The sequence below is a fragment of the Eptatretus burgeri genome, chromosome 9 (assembly GCF_056783735.1).
Source record: "Eptatretus burgeri isolate ZD-2024b chromosome 9, Ebu_testis_v1, whole genome shotgun sequence".
NCBI lineage: Eukaryota > Metazoa > Chordata > Myxini > Myxiniformes > Myxinidae > Eptatretus > Eptatretus burgeri.
The window spans coordinates 25,986,226-26,012,681 of NC_140969.1; the positions used below are offsets into that span (position 1 = coordinate 25,986,226).

Consider the following 26,456-nt stretch of genomic DNA (forward strand, 5'->3'; position numbering starts at 1 on the left):
AATTACGATTTTGAAAGTTGTAGAAAAAAAACTTTTTGAGGAAGTTTACCGCCATTGATGCAGTGTCTTTTTCACCACCTTCTTCAACACATTGTGTTAATTATTTGAGTTTGTTTACATTATACCATCCTGAAAACAGTAAGTTTCCTGTTTGGAATGATTTTCAATTTCGTTTGACTGTCGGACAGACAGACAGACAGAGTAAAAAAAATTACCTTACTCCTTCCTCTCTGTGCATGCGCAATTGGGACAAGATGCCATACAATTTGCCATATTCAGAGCCAATGTATGCTGAGACAAAGATTCATTTTCCATTTGATGTTCCAATTTGTGTTCAAAATAGAATATTCAATTGAAATTAAGTTGTTTCTCAATCATATACTGATGTATGTAGACAGACAAAGTGAACCAATTGCGAAATCAAAAGCTTATATTTCACATTTACAGTTACAAAGGTCAGTGCAGGGGAGTCCAGCCTTTGTGCACTTACAATTAATGTGTCCTCTGACATGTACCAACACTTATTGAGCTCAACTCCCTGGCTGGCTTGTTGTTCAACTCCCACTGTGATACACCACTCGCTTCACGTGTTGAAATCAAGCATCCTGTAGAAATAAATAACACTTCAAAGTTACCGAAAACAAGTTAATATGTGCCATTTATAATGGCTATAACATGGATAACACAAGTAATTGTTATCCATGTAGATTTGGAATGCAATAGAGACAAGATTTTGTTGTTATAAGTAATATTGTCAATGATTGTCGCTGGAGGTTTTGTCATGTTACCGCAGTGGCCTGGTGAGCATGCTGAGTTCTTGTCAAATATGATGCTTTCAATAAGCTGTTAACAATTCAAGGCATGGTTAGTGCTTTAATCCAGCTACAACCTTCCATGTAATTTCTGAGTAGATTCCATCTGGCTATTTCTTGGTGTAAGTGCCCCCAGCATAACGACAAATTTATCTTCCCCTCGAGTGTCTGACCATGTCCACTGAATGCACTTGGGTCTTTGCAAAGATTGGGCAATCGCATCATAACCAGAATATGTTTGTGATTGAGAAATTCAGTAACTTGCTTATGACACTTGCTTCATGGCATGTTTAATCATTGCAGGTGAATCTGCTTTCTCATGGTGGAAGACTGCTGTCAGGGCAGGTGGGTCTGTCATATTGAGTTGGAGACCGGCATGGAATGTAGCCAATGATAACGCATGACCTTTCTCTATCCACTCCAGCAATGCTGAGGATTCTTGCAGCAATAACTATTCTTTCTCTTTACCTTCAGTGAGGCTGCCAGCGAATTCCTGAAATCCTCTTTTTGGCATAGAGGTCATTGTTGTGGTTGGAGCTACAGCAGGTGCAATGGAGTATACATCTGAAAGGTGTGATTTTGCACACCGAATATTTGTGGTAAACAAAAAAGAGTTCCTTTATGGCTCCAAGATTATGTGTTCTATGTGACTGAATTAAAGTTACACCCATCCAGTGGAAAGATGACTGTTCAGATGTAGAGGCTGGATTCAGATTATGGTCTACAATATCCATGACACCAACAACAGAGTTATTTTTGGAACTTGGTCGAATGAACAAAACTGTCAGTCTGAAAGCACTTGCACATCGTGAAAGTCAAACTGTTTTGTAGCTGGATGACTATCATCATCTAGTTCCTTCAAGTCATGGCTGAGTTCTGGTGACATTCATGATCAGATTTCTCCAAACATCCATATCCTGCACTGCTTCCCCAAATTATGGCAGAGACAGCTTGGTTTTGGCCTTTATCTCATTCATCCAGCACATACAAGGTCTGCCTCTTCCTCTTCTTCCCTCAATCATACCCAGCATGGTTGACTTCTCCAGACTTTCATTTTCTGCATACATGATGTGTCCAAAATATGACAGTTTCTGTTTTCGTATCAGTCCTTCTTGTATACATGGTGGTGTAATTTCTTCAATCCCTGATTTGTTTGTTCTTCTTGCAGTCCATGGACTTTTTAACATTTGTCTCCAACAACAAATTTCAAAACTCAATCTTTCTCCTTTCTCACTGTGCATGACTCATCCATACGTTCCATACACTCACATCCATACATTGCAACTGGGAATTCCTCATCAACACCAGCCTACTCTTGGTTTGTTTTGTTTGTCACATCTTCGTCTTTCCAGTTGTTTGTCAATCCTGACATTGCTGTTCTCCCCAATGCTAACTGTCTATTAATTCCTCATTTACATTCTCCACTCATGCCTGGTGTTGGCTTCATGGTTAGGGTGGTGGGCTTGGGATCCAAAGATCCTGAGTTCAAATCCTGCTCAGATGTTAAATTTATACCAGGTGGGGTTGACTCTGCATGTCATCTGTCATCCTCCTGAGGTTGGCAAAATGAGTGCCAGCTTGCTGGTATCCTGTGTTGGAGTGGTGACCTGTCCAGGATTGTGCCCAATAGCCCAGGAGACTGCTTAGGCAGCACCAATGCTCTGCACAGAGTATGGTCCCAATGGATGGATTCTCCACTCACTTCAATCTTATAACCCAGGACGATGAAACTTTCCACTATTTCCACAATATCATCTCCCAATCTGAACATGTGGATCTTCTCAGTTGATAATATTTTAGTCTATTTCTCTGTCATACAATATTGAAATGCCCAGTTTGTTGAGCTGTTCAATCAGTAGTTTATTCCTCATATGAGAGTGAATGTTCAAACTGTAGTCACCTGGTTGAGGAGCCTCTCACTCTAAAGAATGTCAGACATTGTTCTCCTTTTCCGGTCCCTGCTTAGAGTTGAACAGCATTAATTGTGGAATATTCAAGCAAGCTCTGGCGTCCACAGTGTCATTTATTGTCATGCACACTTTTAGTTTCATTGATACGAGCATCTTGAGACGAACTGACTCCGATTTGTTCTGTTTGCTGGGAAGCACCCTGAAAACTTGAATGCCTCACCTTCAAACATTTCTTTTGGAATTATTTTAGCAATGTTGGCCATCTTTGGGGCTTGATATTTGTAACCCTGAACCAAAAAAGCATCATTCAACATTGTTCGCATGCCTTCCAGGAACAGAAACACAACGTTTTTGCCATCTGACTGTTCTTGGATTGCACATTTATGGAAGCATTCAAGCAACCCATTTTTCTGATGATGAGGTTTGTTTTGTATGTGGAGACATCCAAACCAAGTGCCTTTCGACTCTCTTCACAAACTCTATGAACATCAGCTATATTGAAAATAGAGTTGCACTCTTAAACAGAAGTTTCCATAGATGTCACAACTTCGGCTAAACTCCAAGCCATGGTCATTTTCTCAACTGTCTCAGATGAAAATGCTAAAAGGGTTGGCGCATGCACCATCCTCCTCACAGGAAACACACAGGTTCTAGCTGACTGCAGATGCCTGATGCTTAGGATGACACTGATCATCAAATTCTACCGATTCCTTTCGTCTTTTTGCTTGAGAACACTCCATCATTGAATTATTCAATTTCTAGTGAGATGATTTTTATGCCACAATGCCTTATTGTCCAAGGGTACTTGTACCGTTACTTCTCTAAAGTCGACATTCACTGGGAAAAGATTCCATAATTCTGAATTAATCAACCTTTATAAAGAACTTGGTGTATACTTCTAAGAGATGTGTAACAGGACTTCCGGAAGCCTTCAGATGCCTTCTTCTGACAGATTATGTCAATTGTGACAAATAGATTTTGGCAGCCATATTTTATAATACTGTTCCTGAAAAAGGGAGATGATGTTCAATGAGCAGGCACATTGTTGTTTGAAGAGCAGATGTTGAGAAAGGTGATCCATACGGCAGCCATTTTAAAATCCATGATCACTTCATGGAGACAATTTGATTACAAAAACAATCATTCTGTTGTTCTGTATGCTATATTAAAAACATTGATTTTGGCATTTACATGAATACATGTAAATCTAACAACATTGTGCATATTACAAGATTATATAGGATTTGTTGGTTTTTAAACTTAAATGTGACAGCTCTAATTTTGTCACGACGTTTTCTCGTCCATCGGATATTTTGCAAAACATTGATTTTTTTTTTTAAAAACAATAAAACAAGAAAGAATGTCGAAATCATAATTTTGACATTGAAAGTCACACATGTATTTTAGAAAAACGCTCATCATCATTCAAGATATCTTCCATGTAAATCTGCAGTATTAGTGTCATTGTGACATCATTACGATCTCAAACTCATTCATTATTTTTGCAGCCGAGCATTTTCGGAAAGTGTGATCCCATATGATGTGACAGTGAAAATATGGTGCTTTTATCTGGCAGGTCACGATCATTTCACTTAGCCACCTCACCCACCCTGTATTGTGAGTCACGAGGAGGAAACGGTAATTCAATTTTATTTCAGCTAAAGCGATTGGTTAAGGGGTGTTATGTGCTGACAGGATAGCCTCGAGATACACACACTCACCTCTTAGCTGCCGATAGCCTTTGTTGGAATCTCCATCCAGTTCTTAACTGTCTTCCTGGTGTTTCACAGGCAGGGTGATTTATCAATGTGTGTGCCGTTCCTCGGATGGACATTAAGCCAGGTTGTATTCCGACATTAGTTGTTGGGGGCCATTCAAAAATTCATAACGCATTTGTTGAATCTGACATCCCTTCCCACCACCACTACCCCCTGTAACGTTCCGTAACACTTCAACAGACACCCCCTAAATAGTACGTAACACTCGATGAACACCTTCCCTCTCCCTATTTCATACCTTAATCCTGGGATGCTATTTATCCCATTGTTTTTTTCAGTTACTATGAACTATATTTGAAAAAGTAAAGGTGGTTCAGTGTACCGTCAATAAGACCAGACCGCAGTCAGAATCCCTGTAATGACGTCATTGGTGAAATCACTCGGAATGATGTAATCATTTCCAAATATGTTCAATTGCTTTCATTTGCAAATGAGATCAAGTGTCTGTGGAAAAAACAATGATGGAATTTAAATAAAGCAATTTGCTTTTATCCTTGATGTATCGAATACGTGCATCATTAAATACTTAGATCTTTAAATAAAGAGTGCCTGGAACAAAGTTGTCATTGATTGACGTTGCATTATGTAATGGCCCTGGAAACACCCACCCTTCTCCCCTGCAGCACTCCGTAACGCTTGGACATACACCCCCAGCTCCCCATGCGTTACATAATTTTTGAATGGCCCTTTGGTGGACGTTTTTCGATCCCGTGGTGTCTTTCGTGAAGAGTAAGCAAGTTGTTACCAGTGCTGTCTGGTGTTCTTTGTTATAGGAATGGTTCTAAAAGAGAAAACCAGAATGGATGGGTTCTAAAAGAGAATGCCGATGCAAGTATTGCAGAATCTGATTGGCAATAGCACGTGCTCGAGTCTTGTAATTGAAAGGTAAAGTGAATACTAACGAACAAGGCTGTCATTTTGAAAGTCTGGGATAAGCTCATTATTTTTCCCTTCAATAATCCTCAAAAGGAAAACTTTTTCCAAAAAGTTATTTTTTAAACAACTTCCGCTATTAACTCTAAACTCACATTTGACCCTAATGCTTGGCTATTGGGAATACGGAAACGACTTCAACCACAAATTCCAAAATTCCCCAAATGCCCAGTGCTCATTTTGGCAAAGTCTATTGCTTGTTGTATAATTCCTGAACATCCCACTCAGACCTCCCGCTGGAATGTCCACCGGTTACTGAAAGTGTACACATGAGGTAATTCCCTTCAAGTTTACATTTATAGGTAAATATAGGCAGCCTGAAAATTAAGAGACCACAACCTCTGTTTTACCTTCATTAATGATAAATTTTAAAAGGAAAGGCGAAATGTTAGAGCCAAGACCGAAACCCAAACTTCCCTGAAGACCATCTTGGTTACGAGTATTAAGAGCAGTCCATAAATGTGGACCGTGGATTCCAGGAAGATCGTTTGGTTGGACTTTCTGCACCTACATCACGCTCACATGCGCAGCTCACAAATGGTGTGTGCGCCAACACCCGGAGAGCTAGGTCCTTCGCGTGTGGACACTCATCAACACCCCGAGTTGGAGGGTTGACGTGTTGATGAGAGCCACAGAGTTTGAGGATTCGTCGATTGATACCGGGCCAAACACGAACCTGTCGTGCAGACCACTCGGGTGGGGTCTTTTTTTTTTTAAACGTGCGCACGCTCCAGTCTTATTCCAAGAAAATGATGAAAGAGATGTGAAGGTAAAGTTGGAACAACAATGTAATCAGGAAATTCATTCTCGTGTAATAGCTTTCTGTGGATTTGGTGCCACTTCTAAGGAAAAAATTAAAAGACAAGATTCCGACGAGGGCAACTTGACGTCATACACGCACGTTCCGAGCCTCAATTAATAATGCACAGGTAGTGGACACAAAAATGGAAACACCAATGCAAAGTCACTTAATATGGTATTGGGCCACCACGTGCAGCCAGTATGGCTTGTATGTGCCATGGAATAGAGTCCACCAGCAGATGGAATTCTGCAGGAGTGACACAGCACCATTCTTCCACGAGAAAGTCAATCAACTCACACCTGTTTGATGGAGGTGGAAAATACTGTCTCAGGCAACATGCCAAAATATCCCATAAATGCACGATTGGGTTTAGATCTAGTAAACTGAGAAGGCCATGACATATGGATAACATCAGCGTCATGCTCATCAAACCATTGGGCAACCATACGTGCTCTGAAGATGGGGGCATTGTTATTCTGGAAGACACCCCTCTCGGCAGGAAAGAAATGTTGCAACATGGGGTGAAGATGATCACTCAGTACCATTAAGTAGCGATTGGCATTGACCTTGCCTTCTAAGGAAATGACTGCACCTAAACCAGGACAGGAAAATGCACCCTACAACATTACAGAACCACCAGAACCCTTCACTGTTGGAATCAAGCACTCAGGGTTGTAGAGTTCTTTAGGTTGGTGCCACTCCTGCACTCATCAGTTTGTTGAGAACATGGTGAAGGATGATTCATCTGCCCATTACACATTTCTCCACTGTTTGGTATTCCATTGCCTGTGCTATTTTCACCATTGGACTCACAAATGTGCATTGACAGGTGTGATGAGTGGTTTGTGCACTGCAACCGAACTATGGTATACTGCTCTGTGGAGTTTATGACAGACTGTTTTTGATGAAAATGGCTGCTCGTGTCCCAGGTTGGAATTTACAGTCAATTGATCTGCAGTTGCTCACCTGTTTTGCATTGCACTTAAATTTAATGCAAGGATATCAGGATCATGGAGTATGCGCTTCCACCAACTATTGCCCTTTCCTGATGATGTCTTTTCCCTTGGAGTTCCATGCCGACATCACATTAGACACCGTTGCTCATGAAACATCAGCAAGTTGAGCTGTCTTTATCATTGAAGCTCCTGCAAAACACACCCAAACAATCACCTCCATTTCAGTCACTGAGGTCTCCTCTTGCAGCCGTACTAGCCATAAATATTAATAGGCAATCGGGCCTGTGCAGCATTTTTATACATGACCCTAAGCATGCTGGGATGTTATTTGGTTTATTAATACATTGGCCATACCTGTGTGGAAGCCTTTGCTTTCAATACTGTATATTGGTGTCCCTCATTTACCTAGGTGTTTCCATTTTTTTTGTCCACTACATGTACATTAAACGAGGGTGCCTGCGCCATGGTCCAGTATTCGGTCTCTGTTAGAAAGAGGTGCCAATTGCGTTTGAGATTCAATGCTTACATTTGTTTGTTTACATGAATGGTGGAGTAGTAAAATGCACACACTTACACGCACACACATACCGGTTAAATAATTGTTTATTTTTGCGGGAAAGGGTAATTAGTCGACAAATAGGGTCCATCAAGCACGTGCTTGTTGTTTCACTTGTAAAAAGTGTAATAGATGAGAAGGAGGATGACCAGGGTAGAGGAAGTAATTGGGGGTAAATCGGGTTGAAGGGAGTGGAGGTGTAAAAGAGTCAGAATTGAACCGATGTTCATTGGAAAAAGACAGGAGGGGAAGAGGAAGAGGAGTAATTATTTTTCCCAGTTCATCCCATATAATCAAAGGTGAGGTTCAAAATACCATGATGACGCAGCAAGCTATCATCAATTGGGTGTTTACAGCCACCTATTTAATACGTACACGGATATCTGATCATTTTTGACTCACCCCGATCTCCTTTCGGGATGGCCCATTCATGCCTCTTTCGGGTTGACGGCATGTCCCAGAGGTATGCACACTCATCTCTAAGCTGTCTATCCTGGGTTCGAATCCTGACCCAGCTATAAACTGCCATCCTGGTGCTTCACAGGCAGGGTGATTCCTCAATGTGTGTCGTCCCATGGACATTAAACTAGGTGTTCTATCTGCCAGCATTAGTTGGTGGATGTTAAGGATGCGCAAAATTGTCCTTTGCGAAGAATAGGTGAGCTATCGCCGGCACCCTCAACAAATTCCATATGCCTTAAACAGCAGAGGATTTTGCATCAGCGGCACAGCCGTGTCCTCAGCCAATGATGCTACCCACAGCCTTAGCTGCATACGAATGAAGAAGATGCTCCATACTCTCATTTTTATCTTTTTCAAACTTTGTTCCCTTCAGTCACACTCTTCCCACACTCCACTGCACATTCCTGTATTTCTGTTATTATTCTTCCAACAATTCGAATTTCCTCGCTTTGCCCCCACCGCCGCAACCGTATGTCGTAAATAGATTGTTCTCCTTCAAATCTGCCCCCTTTAACCAGCACGGTGGAACGATACATATTAAACTGAAAGCACTTTCAAGAGGAAGGTCAAAGGGGAGCTCCATGTGGGTTCATCAGATGAAGGTAGAAATTCCATTTCGACCTTCTCAAGGGGTCCACCTGGCGAATGCACCTATGAATGACCTGAACTAAAGAACGATTGTGGTTTTCTGGTTGCATCATTACTGAGTTGTGGTGATGCCACTGAAAGAAGGTCTCCATTGATTATGGCAGGATTTTAGAAGTTAGCTCTGTTAATAGAACACAATGACCGACTGATTTTGAAATGTACCATGGGGTCCAAAAGTGGATCCCAAGGCTGGATTGGATCGATCACCTGTTCACGTCAACACAACACCGTGCTTGGACCCTAAAAGGTGCACTTTCTCAGCTGTTTTCTCACCTGTAGCTCGTGTCACTCCCTGTTGCAAGGAGTGTTTGTTGGAATCCATGGATGAACTGGGATTGAGCCACACCTATCTATTCGTATACCAAGCACCTTCCCATGCACCACCCATCTATTCGTATACCATGCACCTTCCCAGGTACCACCCATCTACTCATGTACCATGCACCTTCCAATGCACCACCCATCTATTCGTATTCCATGCACCTTCCCGGGGACCACCCATCTATTCGTGTACCATGCACCTTCCCATGTACCACCCATCTACTCATGTACCATGCACCACCCATCTATTCATATTCCATGCACCTTCCCAGGGACCACCCATCTATTCGTGTACCATGCACCTTCCCATGTACGACCCATCTACTCATGCACCTTCCCAGGTACCACCAATCTACTCATGTACCAAGCACATTCCTATGTACCACCCATCTATTCATGTACCAAGCACCTTCCCATGTACCACCGATCTCTTCGTGTATCATGCACCTTCCCATGAACCACCCATCTATTCGTGTACCATGCACCTTCCTAATGTACCACCCATCTACTCATGTACCATGCACCTTCCCATGCACCACCCATCTATTCATATTCCATGCACCTTCACATGGACCACCCATCTATTCGTGTACCATGCACCTTCCCATGTACCTCCCATCGCTTCGTGTACCATCCATCTTCCCATGTACCACCTATCTAATCGTGTACCATGCACCTTCCCATCTATTCATGCACCATGTACCTTCCCATCTCTTCGTGTACCACCAATCTACTCATGTACCATGCACCTCTCATGTACCACCCACCAAGTTGATATATCATGCACCCCTCCCCTCACCTATTCGTGTACCACGTACTTCTTCCCACGTACAGCCTTGGTGTATCATTCACCTTCCGGTCCATCAACCACCAATTCATGCACTTTGCCCCGTTTCATGTACCACACACCATTTCGCATCACGTGTGCCTTCCCATGCACCACCTAACACAACAAATCATTGCACATGAAGCGACCGTCCTTTCAGGCACCCGTTTTAAAACAGTTAAACAATGAAAATACACACTACAAGATCATATTCACATCACGATTCGAGTATGCAGGGCAGGCCGTTTGTTTTTTTATTATTATTATTATTATTATACAATAACCTCTGCTTGACCTCGTCCTGCACGATCGTCCACGGTCGATGATATTGACAGCAAACGCTGAGCAGGCCACTGTGAGCCGGTAACACCAAACAAGATCTGAGTTTCACTCCCCTCACCTGAACTCTCCAACGTTTAGCCCCCCCTCCCCTCACCTGAACTCTCCAACGTTTAGCCCCCCCTCCCCCCAATCCACATAACCACCCAACCTTCCAGGATCTGCTGTGTTAACTTGGAATTGATGATGGAGGCTCAAAACAGCCGGTGATGAATGATGGCAATGAAAGCTGCGCTGAACAAGCTCGGGAACCCACACCAGGGTTTCTACCGCTGTTCGAAACTGAGCACGCGTGCATCTTGTACACAAAGTACGTACAACACAATTTGTACTGATATCCCATAAAACGCTTCTTATAAATACATTCTATTTTCTAAGCAGCGATACCAAAAATAAATATTCTCAACATAGAAACCACTATAGCGTTTGTTTTGTTTGTTTTGTTTGTTTGTTATGTACACGTATTTACAGTTTTCTTTCCTTTTTTTTTCTTCTTTTTTTTTTAAGAAAAAAAACAAAAACAAAAACCTTACGTAAAGGTAAAATAGCGTTAACGACTTTAAAATATTTCTCTTTCTCTTACAGTAGATATATAAATATCATTTCAAAAATAAAAACACGGCTCGAGAGGCAGCCGAAGGACTGCCGGTGCGACGTACCGACTTACAGAGAGACAAACCGACAAAGGAAATTGTCCAAGTTCGAATGAGTGATTAGCGGCAACCGCAACCCTCCACCACCATGTCTTGGTAGTTCTTCAGTACCACCTTGTCGTACTCGTCCAGGTAAAGTAGCGAGATGGCGCTCAGTTCCGTCGGGACGCAGCATGCCCGGGGCACCGCCGGGTTCACCGAGTTCACGAGGGTCTGCACGATGGCGTGGTTGGTGGAGTTGAGGTGCTCGGCCAGGGGAAAGGGACATTCACCTTGGCAGAAAAACGCGTGGTAGCCTGGTGGAGCCACGATCCAGTCGTTCCAGCCCACATCACTGAAATCGACATACAAAGGGTGCCGGTTGCAGGTCCCCCGACTGCGGCGTCCTCCTCCTCCACCCCCTCCTTTACCTCTCCCACCTCTTCCACCTCCTCCTGATCGATGCTTGCCCGCACGGCGTTTGCTCCGTGTCCGACCATCCTCTTCGCTCCGGTCCACGTGGGTCGCATCCTTTCGTCCATCGTGACCAAAGGTGACGAGCAGTGGCCGCTGCTGTGCCCAGGTGGCCGATTCGTAGTCGTGCAGCGACCGACTTAGACGCACGTTGTGGCTTTCGTCTCGCCAGGGAGTTAGTTCGTCATTGCCCTGCAACACCTCCACCAAGATGCCATGGTTGTGAGCCGTGGCTGCGGTCCATCGCAAAACCGTCGGGCTAACGTCAAATGCCTCCCACCCACTCTCGTTGGTCCACACGAGGCGGGTGTCAAGCAGACGAGCGACGGACACTCCGTCTGGCGCTGCACCCGGGCGCATGACCTCGTACACATTGATGCGCTGCTGCTTCTGCCGGCGCTGGTGGTCTGGGGATGATCGGGCGCGATATAGACGCAGTTCAGCTGCCGAAATGACCTCTCTCTCGGGTATGCTGCTCATGTTGAAAACGTAGCGCCGTCCGGGATACGACGAGCTCGTCGGAGGTACGACTTCGAGCAATTCTGCCAAAGGGATATAAACAGAAACAGGCAGGTCACAACCCCGAAATGTCAAGCGCAGCCATTAGATCCCTCGGTGCTTGGGGAGTACGGAGGAAACGGATCCGTTTGCAGCGCAAAAGGCAAAAGCGATACAGCAAAAGCGAACCGGAGTTGTTTTATGCAACGACCGAGTGCGATAAACACGGACACACCTTCGTGGTGGAAGCTCCTGGCCGTGTTGGAGAAGAGACCGCGCGGAACGGACAGCCCAGAGGAGCCGTGCGAGCGATCGGCCGGGACCCGCCGGACGCCTCTGTACAGTTCCCACATGTATTCCGGCACCACGGCGTTCGGGGAGGGCCGAGGCCGTCGCTGGAGGCCAAAAAGGTCGAGGAGTCGCCGTTCGAGGATGCGCAAAGAGTCCGCGAGCTGCACATCATCCGCCCGCGATGGCAGCGCCGGATCGCCTCTCCGTGCTAGCCGGAGCCCCGCCACGTCTCGTGGGACGAGGCCGATGTCGCCCCTCGAGACGCGATGGGACGCTAGCAGGGTCATGAGCGTCAAGAGGCTACCGAGAATCATGGTGGCGTGTCTGCAAAGAGCGGTCGGGGTGGGGAAAGGGTGTCAAGAACAAAAAGGGGGTGAGAGCACGGCGCACGGATTCGAACGTGATATCGTGCATGCTGAAGCCGTCGAAATGTCGGGGGTGGGGTCGGACGAGGCGCCGGGGAAGGTGAGCAGCAGACAGAGCCGCAAAGGAGACTCTAATGATAATGACAGGCCGCTCACATCGCGCGATAATAACATAGACAATGGTTTTTGGATTAACAGAAGAGCTGCACGAAGAATAAGACTTGGAAATGGTCTCCCCGCCCGCCGTCCAGTGCCTATTTGCATCATAACGAGGCGGAAAAACAAGACACATAATGTGGGAGCGATCGCCGCGAGGTGGATCGTGGGGAGATAATGCGCATGACAAGCGAGCATGCAATTGCCGGCACCGGAGCGGGTTACAAGTTTCGTTGGACGAGTTACAAAGTAGGAGAGAAGGCGAATCGACGAGGGTCCCGTACGAAGCCATGATCCGATTTCCCCCGTTACCGATCGGTGATATAATGCGCGTTTCCGAGCGCAGCGGGGGTCGGTGGGGGGGGGAAGGGAGGGGGTCACGCGTCCCCTGGAGCAAGAGCGCAAACGCGCGCCTCTACTCACTGATGGCGTGGCTGCCGCGCTGGCACAAGCCATGGTTTCTCGACCAGAGCTGCACTAGAGGTGATCGCGGAAGGAGCACAGGCAAGCGAGGCATGCCATCGCAGGTCTGTCTGGCCAGGCTGAAAATGCCTCCGCCAGTTATATATATATATATATATATGTGTGTGTGTGTGTGTGTGTGTACACATGAAGGTGGGGGAAGAGTCAACGGGCTGATGTCACTGGGTGCAGGGTGGAGAATGGTGGCTGCACATGACGAGCCAAAGTTTCGACAAGCCAAATAATCCGAACTGCTCCTGCGCTTTAACACTTTCTTTCCCCCTTCTTTCACCACTTCGCGCAAGTTTTTCGAGCGTCGTTTACGCCGCGATGAACAATATCAAAGGTGTTTGTAGTTTGAGCCACCAACTCGATGTGGACGGTTAATGCGCACGGGGGGCTTGTTGCGCATTTTCCGTACCAACGTACCGGGGTTCTTGTACCGGCCTCTCTGATCAGCTTGTCAGTACCACGAGCGTCCTCAATGCAGTACCACGAGCACCTCTCTCGTGTACTGCGTTCGTGAATTGCTGGGAAACTTTCATATCAGGCGGACCACACCGAAATGGCGCTCAACAACCACCGAGGGGACCAAATGGTCGTCATACCAGGAAAGCGAACATTGGCCCCTTTGATCCGTGCGTCAAAATAAATAGAGATTGTGCACTTGGAAAGAGTGCGTGCAAAAGTGCCGTACGTGGTGAGGGTGGTGCACACGCACGTTAATGGCTCCCCATTTTCCAGAGCCTGGGACGAATCGGTGCACAAACACATGGGGTCAGTGTATGTGGGCGAATAGAGAGGGGGGTGTGGAATTGTGTATGGTGGGGGGATTTGCACAGGGGGAAGGGCTGGTGGTGTGAGTGTATGTATGAGGGGGAGGGATATTTGTGTGTATGTGTGAGTGGGAGGGGGTTATGTGTGTGTGTGTGTGTGTGGGGGGGGTATTTGTGTGAATGGGAGGGGATGTGTGTGTGGGGGGGAATATTTGTGTGTGTATGTGTGTGCGGAGGGGGGAGGACGTGTGCGTGTGTGAGTGGGGGTATTTGTGTGAATAGGGGGGGGGTATTTGTGCATGTGTGTGAATGTGTGAGGGGGAGGAGGTTATTTGTGCGTGTGTGCGCTGTATGGGGGGTTGGTATTTTCGTGTGTGTGTGTGTGTGTGTGTGTGTGTGTGTGTGTGTGTGTGTGTGTGTGTGTGTGTGTGTGTGTGTGTGTGTGTGTGGCGGGGAGGAGAGGTCGTGGGTACTTGTGTGTGTACATGTATGTATGGGGGAAGGGGTTTGGTATTTGTGCGCGTGTGTGTTTGTGGTGGGGGGGGGGTATAAAGCACGTATGTGTGTGTGCGTGTGGAGGGTGGAGGCGTGTGGGGGGGGTATTTGTGCGTGTGTGCGCTGTATGGGGGGGGGTTGGTATTTTCGTGTGTGTGTGTGTGTGTGTGTGTGTGTGTGTGTGTGTGTGTGTGTGTGGGTGTGTGTGTGTGTGTGTGTGTGTGTGTGTGTGTGGCGGGGAGGAGAGGTCGTGGGTACTTGTGTGTGTACATGTATGTATGGGGGAGGGGTTTGGTATTTGTGCGCGTGTGTGTTTGTGGTGGGGGGGGGTATAAAGCACGTATGTGTGTGTGCGTGTGGAGGGTGGAGGCGTGTGGGGGGGGTATTTGTGTGTGTGTGTGGGGGGTATTTGTGTGAATTGGGGGGTGTATGTGTGAGTTGGGAGGGGGTGTGTATTTGCATGTGTGTGTGTATGTGTGAGTGGGAGGGTGGTGTATTTGTGTGTGTGTGGGGTGTGTGTGTGTGTGGGGTGTATTTGTGTGTGAGTGTGAGGGGTGTGTGTGTGTGTGTGTTTTTGTTTTGAGATGTATTTATTTTTTGCGGGGGTTTTGTTTTGAGATCTATTTGTGCGGAGTGGCCATTGTAGCGGTGGGAGGGGGGCATTTCAGCAGGGGAAGGGTGGGTTTTGCGGAGAGGGGCAGCACGTGCACGGTAGGGCGGGTGGGGGGAGATTTGTGCTCACACAGACGCACAATGTCAGGGTGATTGGGATCCGATCAGTGCGATTGCGATCGCATGCCGCAGCCCAAATCTCGGAGGGGTTTCTTCTCTGCGCACTTTCTGCATTCCTGGCTCTCTGTCAAGACGCGAGTTATTTATTTTTATCAATAGAGCACCCAAGGAAGCCGTGAGATCATAACACACACGAGCGAAGCATTTGCACGATTTCGGAATAATGCGCCTTTTTTACGCACGTCCGACCCGTTTAAATCGAGTCGGGCACGCATTGAGCGGCATAATTATTTTAATAACGAACTCCCATGGGTTCATGATTCAAGTCCGAACAACCCAAGGCGCTCATGTACACGTGCGCTGACGAGCACATCTCGCAGAGCGGTGACAGCCGGGTGATGAAGTAACTAAGTAGCACACGCAAGGACAAGGCACATGAGGTCTCGGCTGGGGACACGGTAGCGCAGCGGGAGTGAAGACCAGCAAAAGGAAAACCGGTGACCGTGTACGATCGTGCTAAATGCACGTCCCCGTTTTGACTTCATTTGCACTCACGTCAAACGCCATTCGCTGGTTTTGACGGCGATCAAAAATGCTAGGCGCGTTACAGGCCGTGCAACTTGGCGCGTCTCACGGAAGGGTGTTATGGACGCTCGTTGGAGGGCAGTGTTAGGGAGCACGTTGCGGAAGGGTGTTATGGACGCTCGTTGGAGGGCAGTGTTAGGGAGCACGTTGCGGAAGGGTGTTATGGATGCTCGTTGGAGGGCAGTGTTAGGGAGCACGTTACGGAAGGGTGTTATGGATGCTCGTTGGAGGGCAGTGTAAGGGAGCACGTTACGGAAGGGTGTTATGGAAGCTCGTTGGAGGGGAATGTGAGGGAGCACGTTACAGAAGGGTGTTATGGATGCTCGTTGGAGGGCAGTGTTAGGGAGCACGTTGCGGAAGGGTGTTATGGAAGCTCGTTGGAGGGGAATGTGAGGGAGCACGTTACAGAAGGGTGTTATGGATGCTCGTTGGAGGGCAGTGTTAGGGAGCGCGTTGCGGAAGGGTGTTATGGACGCTCGTTGGAGGGGAGTGTTCGGGAGCGCGTTACGGAAGGGTGTTATGGACGCTCGTTGGAGGGGAGTGTTAGGGAGCGCGTTACGGAAGGGTGTTATGGGCGCTCGCTGGAGGGCAGTGAGAGGGAGCACGTTACGGAAGGGTGTTATGGAAGCTCGTTGGAGGGGAGTGTTAGGGAGCGCGTTACGGAAGGGTGTTATGGACGCAAGCTGCATGGGGGCGTGTGTGCTATATGGCAGCATTTTACGGAAGCATATTTTGGGTGCATCTAATGGAAGGGTGTTGGAGGTTTGTTGCAGGTGAGTGTTATGGGAGAGTGCTTTGGAAGGATGTTCGGGTGCTTGTTTCTGGCATATGTTGTGGGAGCGTACTCGCGGAGCATGTTATGGAAGTGTTGTGGGCGTGTGTTATGGGAGCATGCTACCAAACCGTGTTATGGAAAGGTGTTGCGGGTGTGTGTTGTGGGAGCATGCTACCAAACCGTGTTATGGAAGGGTGTTGGGGACATGTGTGGCAGGTGTGTGTTACGGGTGTATGTTAAGTGCGCACGCTATGGGTGCGTGTTGCAGATGCGTGTTACGGATGCGTGTTACGGATGCATGTTGTGGGCACGTGTTGCGGGTGCGCGTTTCAGATGCGTGTTACGGATGCGTGTTGTGGGTGCGTGTGCGCGTTACGGGTGCGTGTCACGGGTGCGTGTCACGGATGCATGTTACAGGTGCGTGTCACGGATGCATGTTACGGGTACGTGTTGCGGATGCATGTTACGGGTGCGTGTCATGGATGGATGTTACGGGTACATGTTGCGGATGCATGTTACGGGTGCGTGTTACGGGTGCGTGTTACAGGTGTGTGGTAATCTTGAGTGTTGTGGGAGAGTGTTTTTGGGCGCATATTGTAAGAGCGTGTTTCGGAAAGCTATGAAAAACATTTCCCCATTTTCGTGGCCAACGTTTTGCTATGGGGGAATTTTTTGAGTGTGCACAGGGTTAACGACTAATATTAAATAGCTGGCGATTTAATGCACATTCCGTTTGGGGAAATCTAGGGGCATGGGACAATAATAATACTGCACATCCAGACATATATCTATACTCTCCACCATAAAATAATGGAACACATGAATGTTATTGATGAGACTTATTTATGTGACATGCTTAAGGTGCAAACCTCTGACAGATATAAATGCTGAATAATTACACGGCTATTTCAATGTGACCTTATGACGTTTTGCTGCATTGTGGCAAATTTTTCACATTGGGATTCAATGTGGAAGTAACAATCTCAATACTGGTTATGACCACCTCTGGCAGCAATCACTGCAATGCACTGTCGTCGCATTCACCATATTATCTCTCCAACCTGAGCCCAGGAAATGGCATTCCACACCCGAATCAGCTCTTGTGCCAGCTCATCGAGGGTCTGCGGCTGTCTTGACAAGGATTGAATGCGGTGAACAATGATATATCCCAGAGATATTCAATTTGATTTAAATCTGGTGAGATTAACATTGGCATTTACAAGAACTTTCCTTATTTGAATGGCAGGAGCATTATCATGCATAAAGTGCAAGATCTCATTAATGTATCGATCTTCGATCGGATTATCATGGATACGGATCAAGTTGGTGCAAAACGTTTCAGCAATACCACCCCGGTATCGGCATCATGCACTATCGCATCCAAAATTTGTGGCTTCCTGGACACAGACTGGTGTATATCGCTCATTGCATCTTCTGTCGACCCGTGCACGGCTACCATGCCTTTCAAAGAGAAACCTGGATTCATCACTTAAAGTAACTTAACACTTGCCAATTGCCGTGTCCTTCAGGCATGCTCATTTGACCAACGCAAGTGCGCTTGGATGTGGCGTGGTGCAAGTCTTGGACGATGAACAGGACACACGTGAAGCTTTTGTGCAGGAGGAAGTCATTCAGCCCATCATGACTGCACCGCACCAACCCAGTATCCATCCCTCATCCAAACAAAAGCTACCTCAACCCTTGCTGCCAATATTCCCAGAGACCACAGGGTTTGGCAGCATACCCATTTACCTCCAATGGCATCGAGGTACCTAATCAATTCCAATTGAAGCCAATATCCCCCCTCCGCTGCCACTAACTTACCAGAGACCATTCCATGCATTAAGCACTCTGACTGAAAGACCCCTGTCATAAAATGTCCTACTTTCATCTTCTTTACCCTCGAGTTATGGCCCCTGTTCTTACACTGTCCATTCTGCTGAAAAACTCCACTGCACCTATGTTATTCCAAATACCCTTCATTATTTTAAACATCTTTATCAGATCACATAATCACCTCCTTGACAATGTAAAAAAATTCTTTCTCCTTCAGCTGTTCCTCATAGAGTCCTGGAGTCTAGCTAACCTGGAGTCTAGCTAACCCTGGAGTCAATGTTGTAGCCCTACACCACACCCTTACGATGGCAGGCATGTCTTTTTTCAGATGCGGTGATATATATATATATATATATATATATATATATATATATATATATATATATATATATATATATATATATATATATATATATATATATATATATATATATATATATGTATATAGTGGAGGCTGTCAGAGGTTCATTCAGAGGCGCCCGTAACATGCGTATTATGCATCCATAACATGCGCCCGTAATCACAGAACCATTGAAACTTGAAACAAACACAGTCCCAATGATTGCAAAGGAAAACTAGAACGGGCACTCATCGAGTGCATACCTTCGCCGCCACTACTTTTTTGTTCTTGGTATGAGTGTGGGGAACTGGTTTCATATGAATGGTCTTATGACACAAACCACATATCTATAATGTCATGACCCCCCCGGACTTTCGGGGGCTACGGACTAAACAACAATCAACTCACGTCGTTTTGGCGAGTCTTCACTCGCAAGCTCGGTGAATACAACGTTTCAACAAGAGAAGGTAATCTCGTTTGATGCTGGTTTCATGCAAATCGAATAAGAATTGACTGAGTTATGCCGAAAACCGCATATTTTTCAAGGGCGTGACCCCCCCCCCCGACATTTTACCCCAACCGGTGACATGTGTTATGACGTCATTGTGTCACAAGATTGGGCATTAAATTCTGACCATTTTGGTGCTGGGTTCATGTAAAGCGGACAAGAATTGACCGCGTTATGACAAAAACCGCATATTTTTCAAGGTCGTGACCCCCCTGACCTTTGATCCCAAACCGGTAACAAGAGTATGGGCGTCATTGTATCATATTGCATATCACAAGATGAGGCGTTGAATTCTGAACATTTTGGCGTTAGTTGCATGCAAATTGAATAAAAATTGACCGTGTTATCGTAAAAAGACGATTTTGACCTTTTCGTGACCTTGACCTTTGACCCGAACAATCCCAAAATCTAATCGAATGCTTCCTGGCTAATAACCAATCATCCCACCAAATTTCATGCAATTCGGTTTAATACTTTTTGAGTTATACGAATCACAAGATTACAAATAAATAAATAAATAAATAAATAAATAAATAAATATATACACGCCGACCAAAACATAACCTTTCGCAGAATGCGAAGGTAAAAAGGAAAATTACAAAAAGAGATATCAGCAGATATACTCTCACAAATGGGAGAATAACAAAAGAGCAGGAAGATTTAAAAAAGAGCTTGACAGGACAGGGATCAACAAGGAAGGCTCTTTGGAATGGCTAAGAAGAGGTCAAATTAGTTGGGATGGAGAATGAGTCTTCATCAATTCCCAAGACCAAGGAGATTACACTCATGTCTTGAAGAAAATAGTGGGATTGCACCAATTGGATAAATGTGGGTTTTGTTGGGAAGAAACAGAAAGTACCAGTCACTTCCTTTCGGGATGTAAAAAAGTCATGTCCGAACAGCTGTACACAGAAAGCCATGATAGCGCCTGCAGAGTAATCCACTGGCACATCTGTAAACATTTCAACATCCTGGTCCCAGAACAATCATGGAAACACAAACCAGATCCGATCCTCGAAAATGAACATAAAATACTGTTATGTTTGAGGGGGGGGGTATGCATTCAAAGGGTAATTAGGATGTTTAATTAGGTATGCCATGCTGTTTGAGTTTACCAGGATCTCGATGTAATAAGTAGCAATTCAGTGGTGATAAGTTGTCTAGTAAATGTTCATTTCTTCAAGGGGGAAATGATAATTGTCACGTAATTAGATAGGGACACGGGATAGGGTAAGTGTGTCTGCGTAAACCCCTTTTAGTAGTCCCTGGAGGCTGGCCGTGACGTCACAGGACAGGGCTGCGGATGGCTCTGCCCCGTGATCACAATTGGCGGAGGGCGACGGCGGTGGGCCAATAAAACGGCTCGATTGGAAGTGACGAGGACGGGAGGATAAAAAGGTTCTGTTCGGGGTCGAAAAGGAAGAGGAAGAAGATCGGGACAAAAAGATCCTGTTTTTTTGGTGTGGAGGCTGTTGCGCGGGAAGCGTACTTGTTGTGCTGATTCAATCGTGTTCTTCATCGTGTCTTGGAGCCTTGCTGAGCCTCGTGCCTCACCTTGGTTGGCTCTGGGGTTTTGCTGACTCGGAGTACGGGGTCGAACGGCGGGCGGACCTGCCTCCCTCTCCTGCTCGCAATTTGGCGCCAGAACTGGTTCCCTGGCGGCTGTGAGCGGACTTGGGCCAGGACCAGGAGGTCGACAGCACCATGGTTTCTCCTGCCCCCCCCCCCCCTGACGAGAGCAAGGCCAGCTCGTCCGACGCTGATCCAGGGACAGTTGCGTCCACACCACGGTCCACCCTGACCACCAGAAGTAGCTACGTTTTGTGTGTGTGTGTGTGTGTGTGTGTGTGTGTGTGTGTGTGTGTGTGTGTGTGTGTGTGTGTGTGTGTGTGTGTGTGTGTGTGTGTGTGTGTGTGTGTACTTGGCGCCTTAGAGGGTTTGAGATCTGTATATTCATTGGAATTGTCTGTGTTTTCCCCACGCCCGATCCCACACCATCCCGTCGAATCGCCCCGGATCCCTCTTCTTGCCGAGTCTTGTTATTTCTGGTTAATAATAAAAACAAATAAACATCATCAACTCAGTGAAAAGCGACTCGTGCCATCTTCCTCGTCCCGTTTGCGGTAGAGCGATTAGAACCGCCATGTTTGGGTTATAAATAAATAAACCGCCTCCATCGTTTCGGCTCATTCTACGTTGGCGGGACTGTTCAAGTCCCGTGGACGTCACAATACTTACGCACGACAAGATGATCCCATCAAGTGTGGACATTGCAAACAAAGCATTTTGTCTGGACATTGTACTCAAACACAAAAAGGAAAAAACAGTATTGTTGATCGAGGTTTCTGTTCCCAATTACTTTGGACTAACTGCCACAGAAATTCGAGAAATTGTCAAATTCCAAGATCTGAGAAATGATGTCAAGAGGATGTGGAAAATTAAAAAAGCTGAAATTATAGCAGTGATAATTGGAGCTACAGGAATGATGAAGAAAACCCTTACTGAGTACTTTAAATCATTCTGGAGAATATCGCTACAAACGAGCTACAAGTGGAGGCTGTCAGAAGTTCAGTGAAGATTCTGAAAAGAGCCCTTGGAACAAGGCTATGACAACAAAACTTGAAAGTTTGGTTCGTGAATCATGATCCTTTTCCAAAAAATAGGAGGTGGAGATTTTGAGTTGTGGGAGAACTCTCTCCCACCTCCTGAAACCCACAAATGGAGATAACAACCAAGGAAAAAAAAATCACAGAACCATTGGAAAGTGTCCATAAATGAAAATATAAATAAATGAAATAAATAATTGAGAAAATAAATGCAGGTGAGCGATCCGAGACAATGGGAAAGCACAGTAAGTTTGCATGGTGATGGACATCGAAGTCGATACACTGGGAAAAAATGAGAACCGTTGGAAAGCATCTATAAATGAAAAAAAAAAAAGATTAAAAACATTAATGCAGGTGAGCAACCCAAGACAAAGGGGAAGCACTATTCGTTATTGCTTACAATGTGTAAGCATACCCCAAGAGTACATATATACACATAAACCCACTTGGTCTCGTGGTTAGAATACCTGGTTTCCACCCAGGTGGAAAGGGCGGAGGAGCTCCTTGTGAGCCAACGACCATCAAAGGGCGGAGGAGCTCCTTATGAGCCAACAACCATCCATATCTCGTGCCCAACTGTGTCTGCGGACGTCCTCCTGCAGTTGGGTTACTTCTTATTAGGAGGTTGGTGGCAGGATTTGCACTCCGGCCACCTTAAAACCCTTCATTCTGCAAAACACAAAGAAATCTGAAAACGCACTCCGTGGGAGTACCTCCTGTGCAGCTTCCCTTCGCTGGGCAGCTCACCGGGTGATGGGTTGGGGCAAAGCCTTCGGGACCCCCAATCTTTGATGATAGGAGGGAAACCATGGGGTAACATTCCCGAGTCAGATTGCGGGAGAGTGTGTCGGAGTGGTGCTGAGGTGTCGTCCACCAGACGGCGGTCTCCTTGGGTTAACCTGAGGCGGTCCCTTCGGGTGGGTGCCTGGAATGTCCTCTCCCTAAGAGAGGATGATCACCTGTCTCTGTTATCATCTGAGCTCAAGTGTTTGGACATCAGTATTGCAGCACTCTGAGGTTCGGAGACCGGATTGCGGCGAGATCGTAGTCCAGGAGCCCAGAATAGAAGGTTTATTCAAGTGAAAAGCGCCGGAACGTTTGACCTCATGGGATGACGGGGTCATCCACCGACATCACAAAAATGCATTGCTGCCGGGTCTGACCCATGGCTTCCCCCCCCCCAAAAAAATCACTCAACTAGTGACGTCATTATCACTGAAGCATGCCCAGTTCAAGCTGACCCCATCCAGTGAGTTGATAGAAATGGAGAAAAAAAGTATTCATCAAGAGAAACTTGACTTCGTGTGGCTCCTTCAGTCTTTCACCCAGAAGTTACCACTCTTCACTGGCTTCTTCTCCCAATTTGTCACAGACAACCTGCCCCAAACTGCGATCACATATATGGACCCAATCTCACATCCCCCAACAAGAAACGATGTAGTGCGGAAAACCATGGTGCACTCAGTCAAAGTTGCAGAAGAGACAAACCAGGGATATGCTGTCATCACATATGACCTTGCTGTTGTACTGAAGGCGTACTCCATCCCAGCATTGCAAACTCCAACTTTTGATAGAGTCATCATATTGCTTGGAAATTTCCATCTTGAGCTGGCCTTCTTTGGAGCCCTGGGAACCTTCCTGGCTGACTCTGGGGTTGAATATCTGCTCACCGAAGCTGGTGTCTTGGCTGAGGGCTCACTTGCTGGCTTCATGAAGGGGAAGTTTTATAACAGATGTACCAGGATCCACCAAATTCTTGCTGCTATGATGGAACGAGCACTGTTCTCTAAGTACCTGGAATTAATGGAACATCTGGAGGGATCCTTTGCACATGAATTGATGTCTGATAGCGATAGCACTGTCGAGAACTGTCAACGTGTCACTGAGAATGCCGCATTCGAGGATCTCATGAAGAGATATGAGGTCTTCTTCCATGACGCCATCAATGGAAAATATGGAGGAACAGCATCATACTGGGCTACCTATGTATATTTCATCAACACGGTGTATCGACAGCTGCAAAGGGCCGCACGGACCAATGATGTAGATGGATACATCCATATCCTGCCAAGTGTGATTGAAGTCTTCTTTGCTTTGAACCCACCAAATTATGCTGGATGGGGATCCCTCTTTCTCCAAAAACTCATGAAAATGGACCCCAAGGCTCGAGAGATTCTGGAATCTGGTGCCATGTCAATTCGGCGTACAAAGAAATCCTACGCCAGGTGTCCAGTTGATCTGACATTGGAGCAGACTGTCAACAGGGATGCTGCTTCTCCCATGGGAGGCATTATGGCTTTCACAAATTCTCATAGTGCCTTCAGGAGGTGGTCCATCATTCTCACGCAACGAAGCATGGCCTTTACAGAACTCTGTGAACTGGTCAGTCTCCAACCAGGGGAGAAACCAGCGAATCAGCTGAGGAAATGGAGAATTGAACATGACAATGCTGACATGAATGCCCTCTCCAACACCTTGGACAACACATGCAACCCATTCGCCACTTATTCTCCTGCTGATCTCATCAATGTGTCATCAGGGAGAGCAGCGAAGGAGGAGACCAAAACATTCCTACTTGGAACACTGGAATGGGGGAAAAAACTTCGACTTCAGTTCGAGGATGGGTGTGTAGTCGATGGTTCACGGTTTCTGAAGCCCGTGGCAAGGATCAAAATGTTGAACTTTGCTGCAGAGAATGTGACGCAATCTAAGACCGCAGCACGAAGAGCGAATGCGGCAGAGGGAGTCGGATGTCTTTGGACGAATCTTAGCTATTGCTGCCGAGACAAGCGATGCACTTGATCTGCATTACATTCTTAGCTACCCGGTTACTGAAGTACCACTTTCTCTTGCCCATAGCGATGGAACTCCCCTGAAGACAGACAAGGCATCTCTCACAAAGAAACTTGAAAGCAGACAGGAAGTGTTTCTCGATGACAAGTCTTCCCCCAATAACAGCCACAGTGATTGATGGTGGTATTATCCTCCATGAAACCGTCCTGCAGCACAGCAAGTCTACATATGCAACCATGGCAAATAATCTTTTGGCAAAAGTATGTTTGTATCGTGGGGAGCAAATCCATTTAGTGCTCGACAAGTACCAGTCACCCCCAATCAAAGATACCGAGCGAAACCTGCGTCATTCAACTACTCCTCAATCATTCATCATTACTGGACCTGACCAGGCTCAGCAGCAGAGTGGCACAGAGTTACTCAAAAGTGGATCATTCAAGGAAGAGTTTGCCCAGTTTGTAATGGAGGAATGGAAGAAGCTCCAATATGGTTCAATTCTTGGAAGAAAAACACTGTATGTTTCACATGGTGGTGTGTGTATGGAGATGAAGAACAACGAGGATGATGTGCTGCAAATAGAGGAACCGAATCACCTCCAATGTCGACATGAAGAAGCTGACACACTCATTACGTTTCACGCAAACAACATTTCCACTGGTAACATTCTAGTAAGGTCCACTGATACAGACGTCTTCATCATTCTGCTTGGGCTTTCTGGAAGGTCGGAAGGGATAAACATCATCATGGACTATGGATCTGGCAACCACCGAAGGTACATTGATGTCACTAAACTAGCTGACATTCTTGAGAAGAAACAGACTGGTATCACTGAAGCACTAATCGGCCTTCATGCCTTGACTGGTTGTGATTTCACATCGTGTTTCTCCAGAAAGGGCAAAGTGAAGCCCTTCCAGAAGATTGAGTCAGATGCAGCTCATGTGATGGCATTGCGATCTCTAACAGCTGAGGAGGTAGACGTCCAAGCTGTTACATCCTTTGTCTGTGTGCTGTATGGCTTCAAAACCTCTGACATTAATGAAGCCAGATACAAGGCGTTCATGCAAATGGGTGGTGGTGACGAAAAGGAGCCCCTTGCCAGAATAAAGAAGATAAACTGTGCCTCTCTTCCCCCGTGCGGCAACACACTTGGTAATCATATGAAAAGGGCGCACTATGTGGCAAGAATCTCTAAGAGAGCTGATCAGACAGATCCAACTGGTGGGGCGAGTTCAACAGACTATGGTGGAAGTTGTCTGAAAACTGCTTTGAATGAGACTGGTATCCAGGAAATTCAGTTCCAGAGTCCCTCACAGGCCCACATGAGGATGATGGGGATGATGGGGATGGTGTGGAAGATAACTCAGAAGATGAGGAAGAGTTACATAATGCTTGGAGTGAGGACAGTGATGAGAGTGACGAAAGTGATAGAGAAGACTTGTGATGCCAAGAAGATATCAAGTTAATGATGTGAACTGCACATTTGCAAGTTTTCCATACATCGTTGTTCAGTAATGGCATCGCTTAATGAGCGGGTGGGCTACACATTTCCCAGTAATAACACAGGTGGCAGGGTAATGATTGACCATAAAAATAACGGGATAGACATCTTATTTGTGATATTATCACGCACAGTTTTTCAGATAGTGAGGTTTCGGTAATGGCGACGCTAATTTAGTGGATGAACCATGCATTTACGTGGTAAACTATTCATTTTCTAGCAATATGCATAGCATCGGGGTAATGATCGACCATGAAAACATAGGTATGGACACCTTATTCGTGATATTAT

General features: G+C 46.2%; 1 protein-coding gene across 4 annotated transcripts; it reads right to left on the reverse strand.

Moving 5' to 3' along the window:
- Positions 1-1,122: 1,122 nt before the first annotated feature.
- On the reverse strand, positions 1,123-22,463 carry LOC147019751 (bone morphogenetic protein 2-like). Of its 4 annotated transcripts, XR_015061507.1 has the most exons (4): positions 12,183-12,581; positions 11,003-11,991; positions 9,978-10,121; positions 1,123-7,380 (listed from the first exon to the last, which is right to left on the reverse strand). XR_015061507.1 is itself a non-coding variant. In XM_085894431.1 (3 exons), exons 2-3 carry the CDS (start codon positions 12,550-12,552, stop codon positions 11,057-11,059), a joined length of 1,305 nt encoding a protein of 434 aa, XP_085750557.1. In that variant the 5' UTR covers positions 12,553-12,562; positions 22,342-22,463; the 3' UTR covers positions 10,885-11,056. The 4 variants fall into 4 exon arrangements, 3 of the variants coding, with proteins under 3 accessions (XP_085750557.1, XP_085750555.1, XP_085750556.1); XM_085894431.1 differs by lacking the exons at positions 1,123-7,380; positions 9,978-10,121 and adding an exon at positions 22,342-22,463 and having other exon boundaries at positions 10,885-11,991; positions 12,183-12,562; XM_085894429.1 differs by lacking the exons at positions 1,123-7,380; positions 9,978-10,121 and adding an exon at positions 13,183-13,304 and having other exon boundaries at positions 10,885-11,991; positions 12,183-12,562.
- Positions 22,464-26,456: the final 3,993 nt, after the last annotated feature.

Excerpts from the sequence above, each read along its gene's own strand:
- LOC147019751 (XM_085894431.1), bottom strand. The coding sequence starts at position 12,552 with ATGATTCTCGGTAGCCTCTTGACGCTCATGACCCTGCTAGCGTCCCAT. Across the intron at positions 11,992-12,182 it reads CAGGAGCTTCCACCACGAAG|AATTGCTCGAAGTCGTACCT; the intron begins GTGTGTCCGTGT and ends TCCCTTTGGCAG.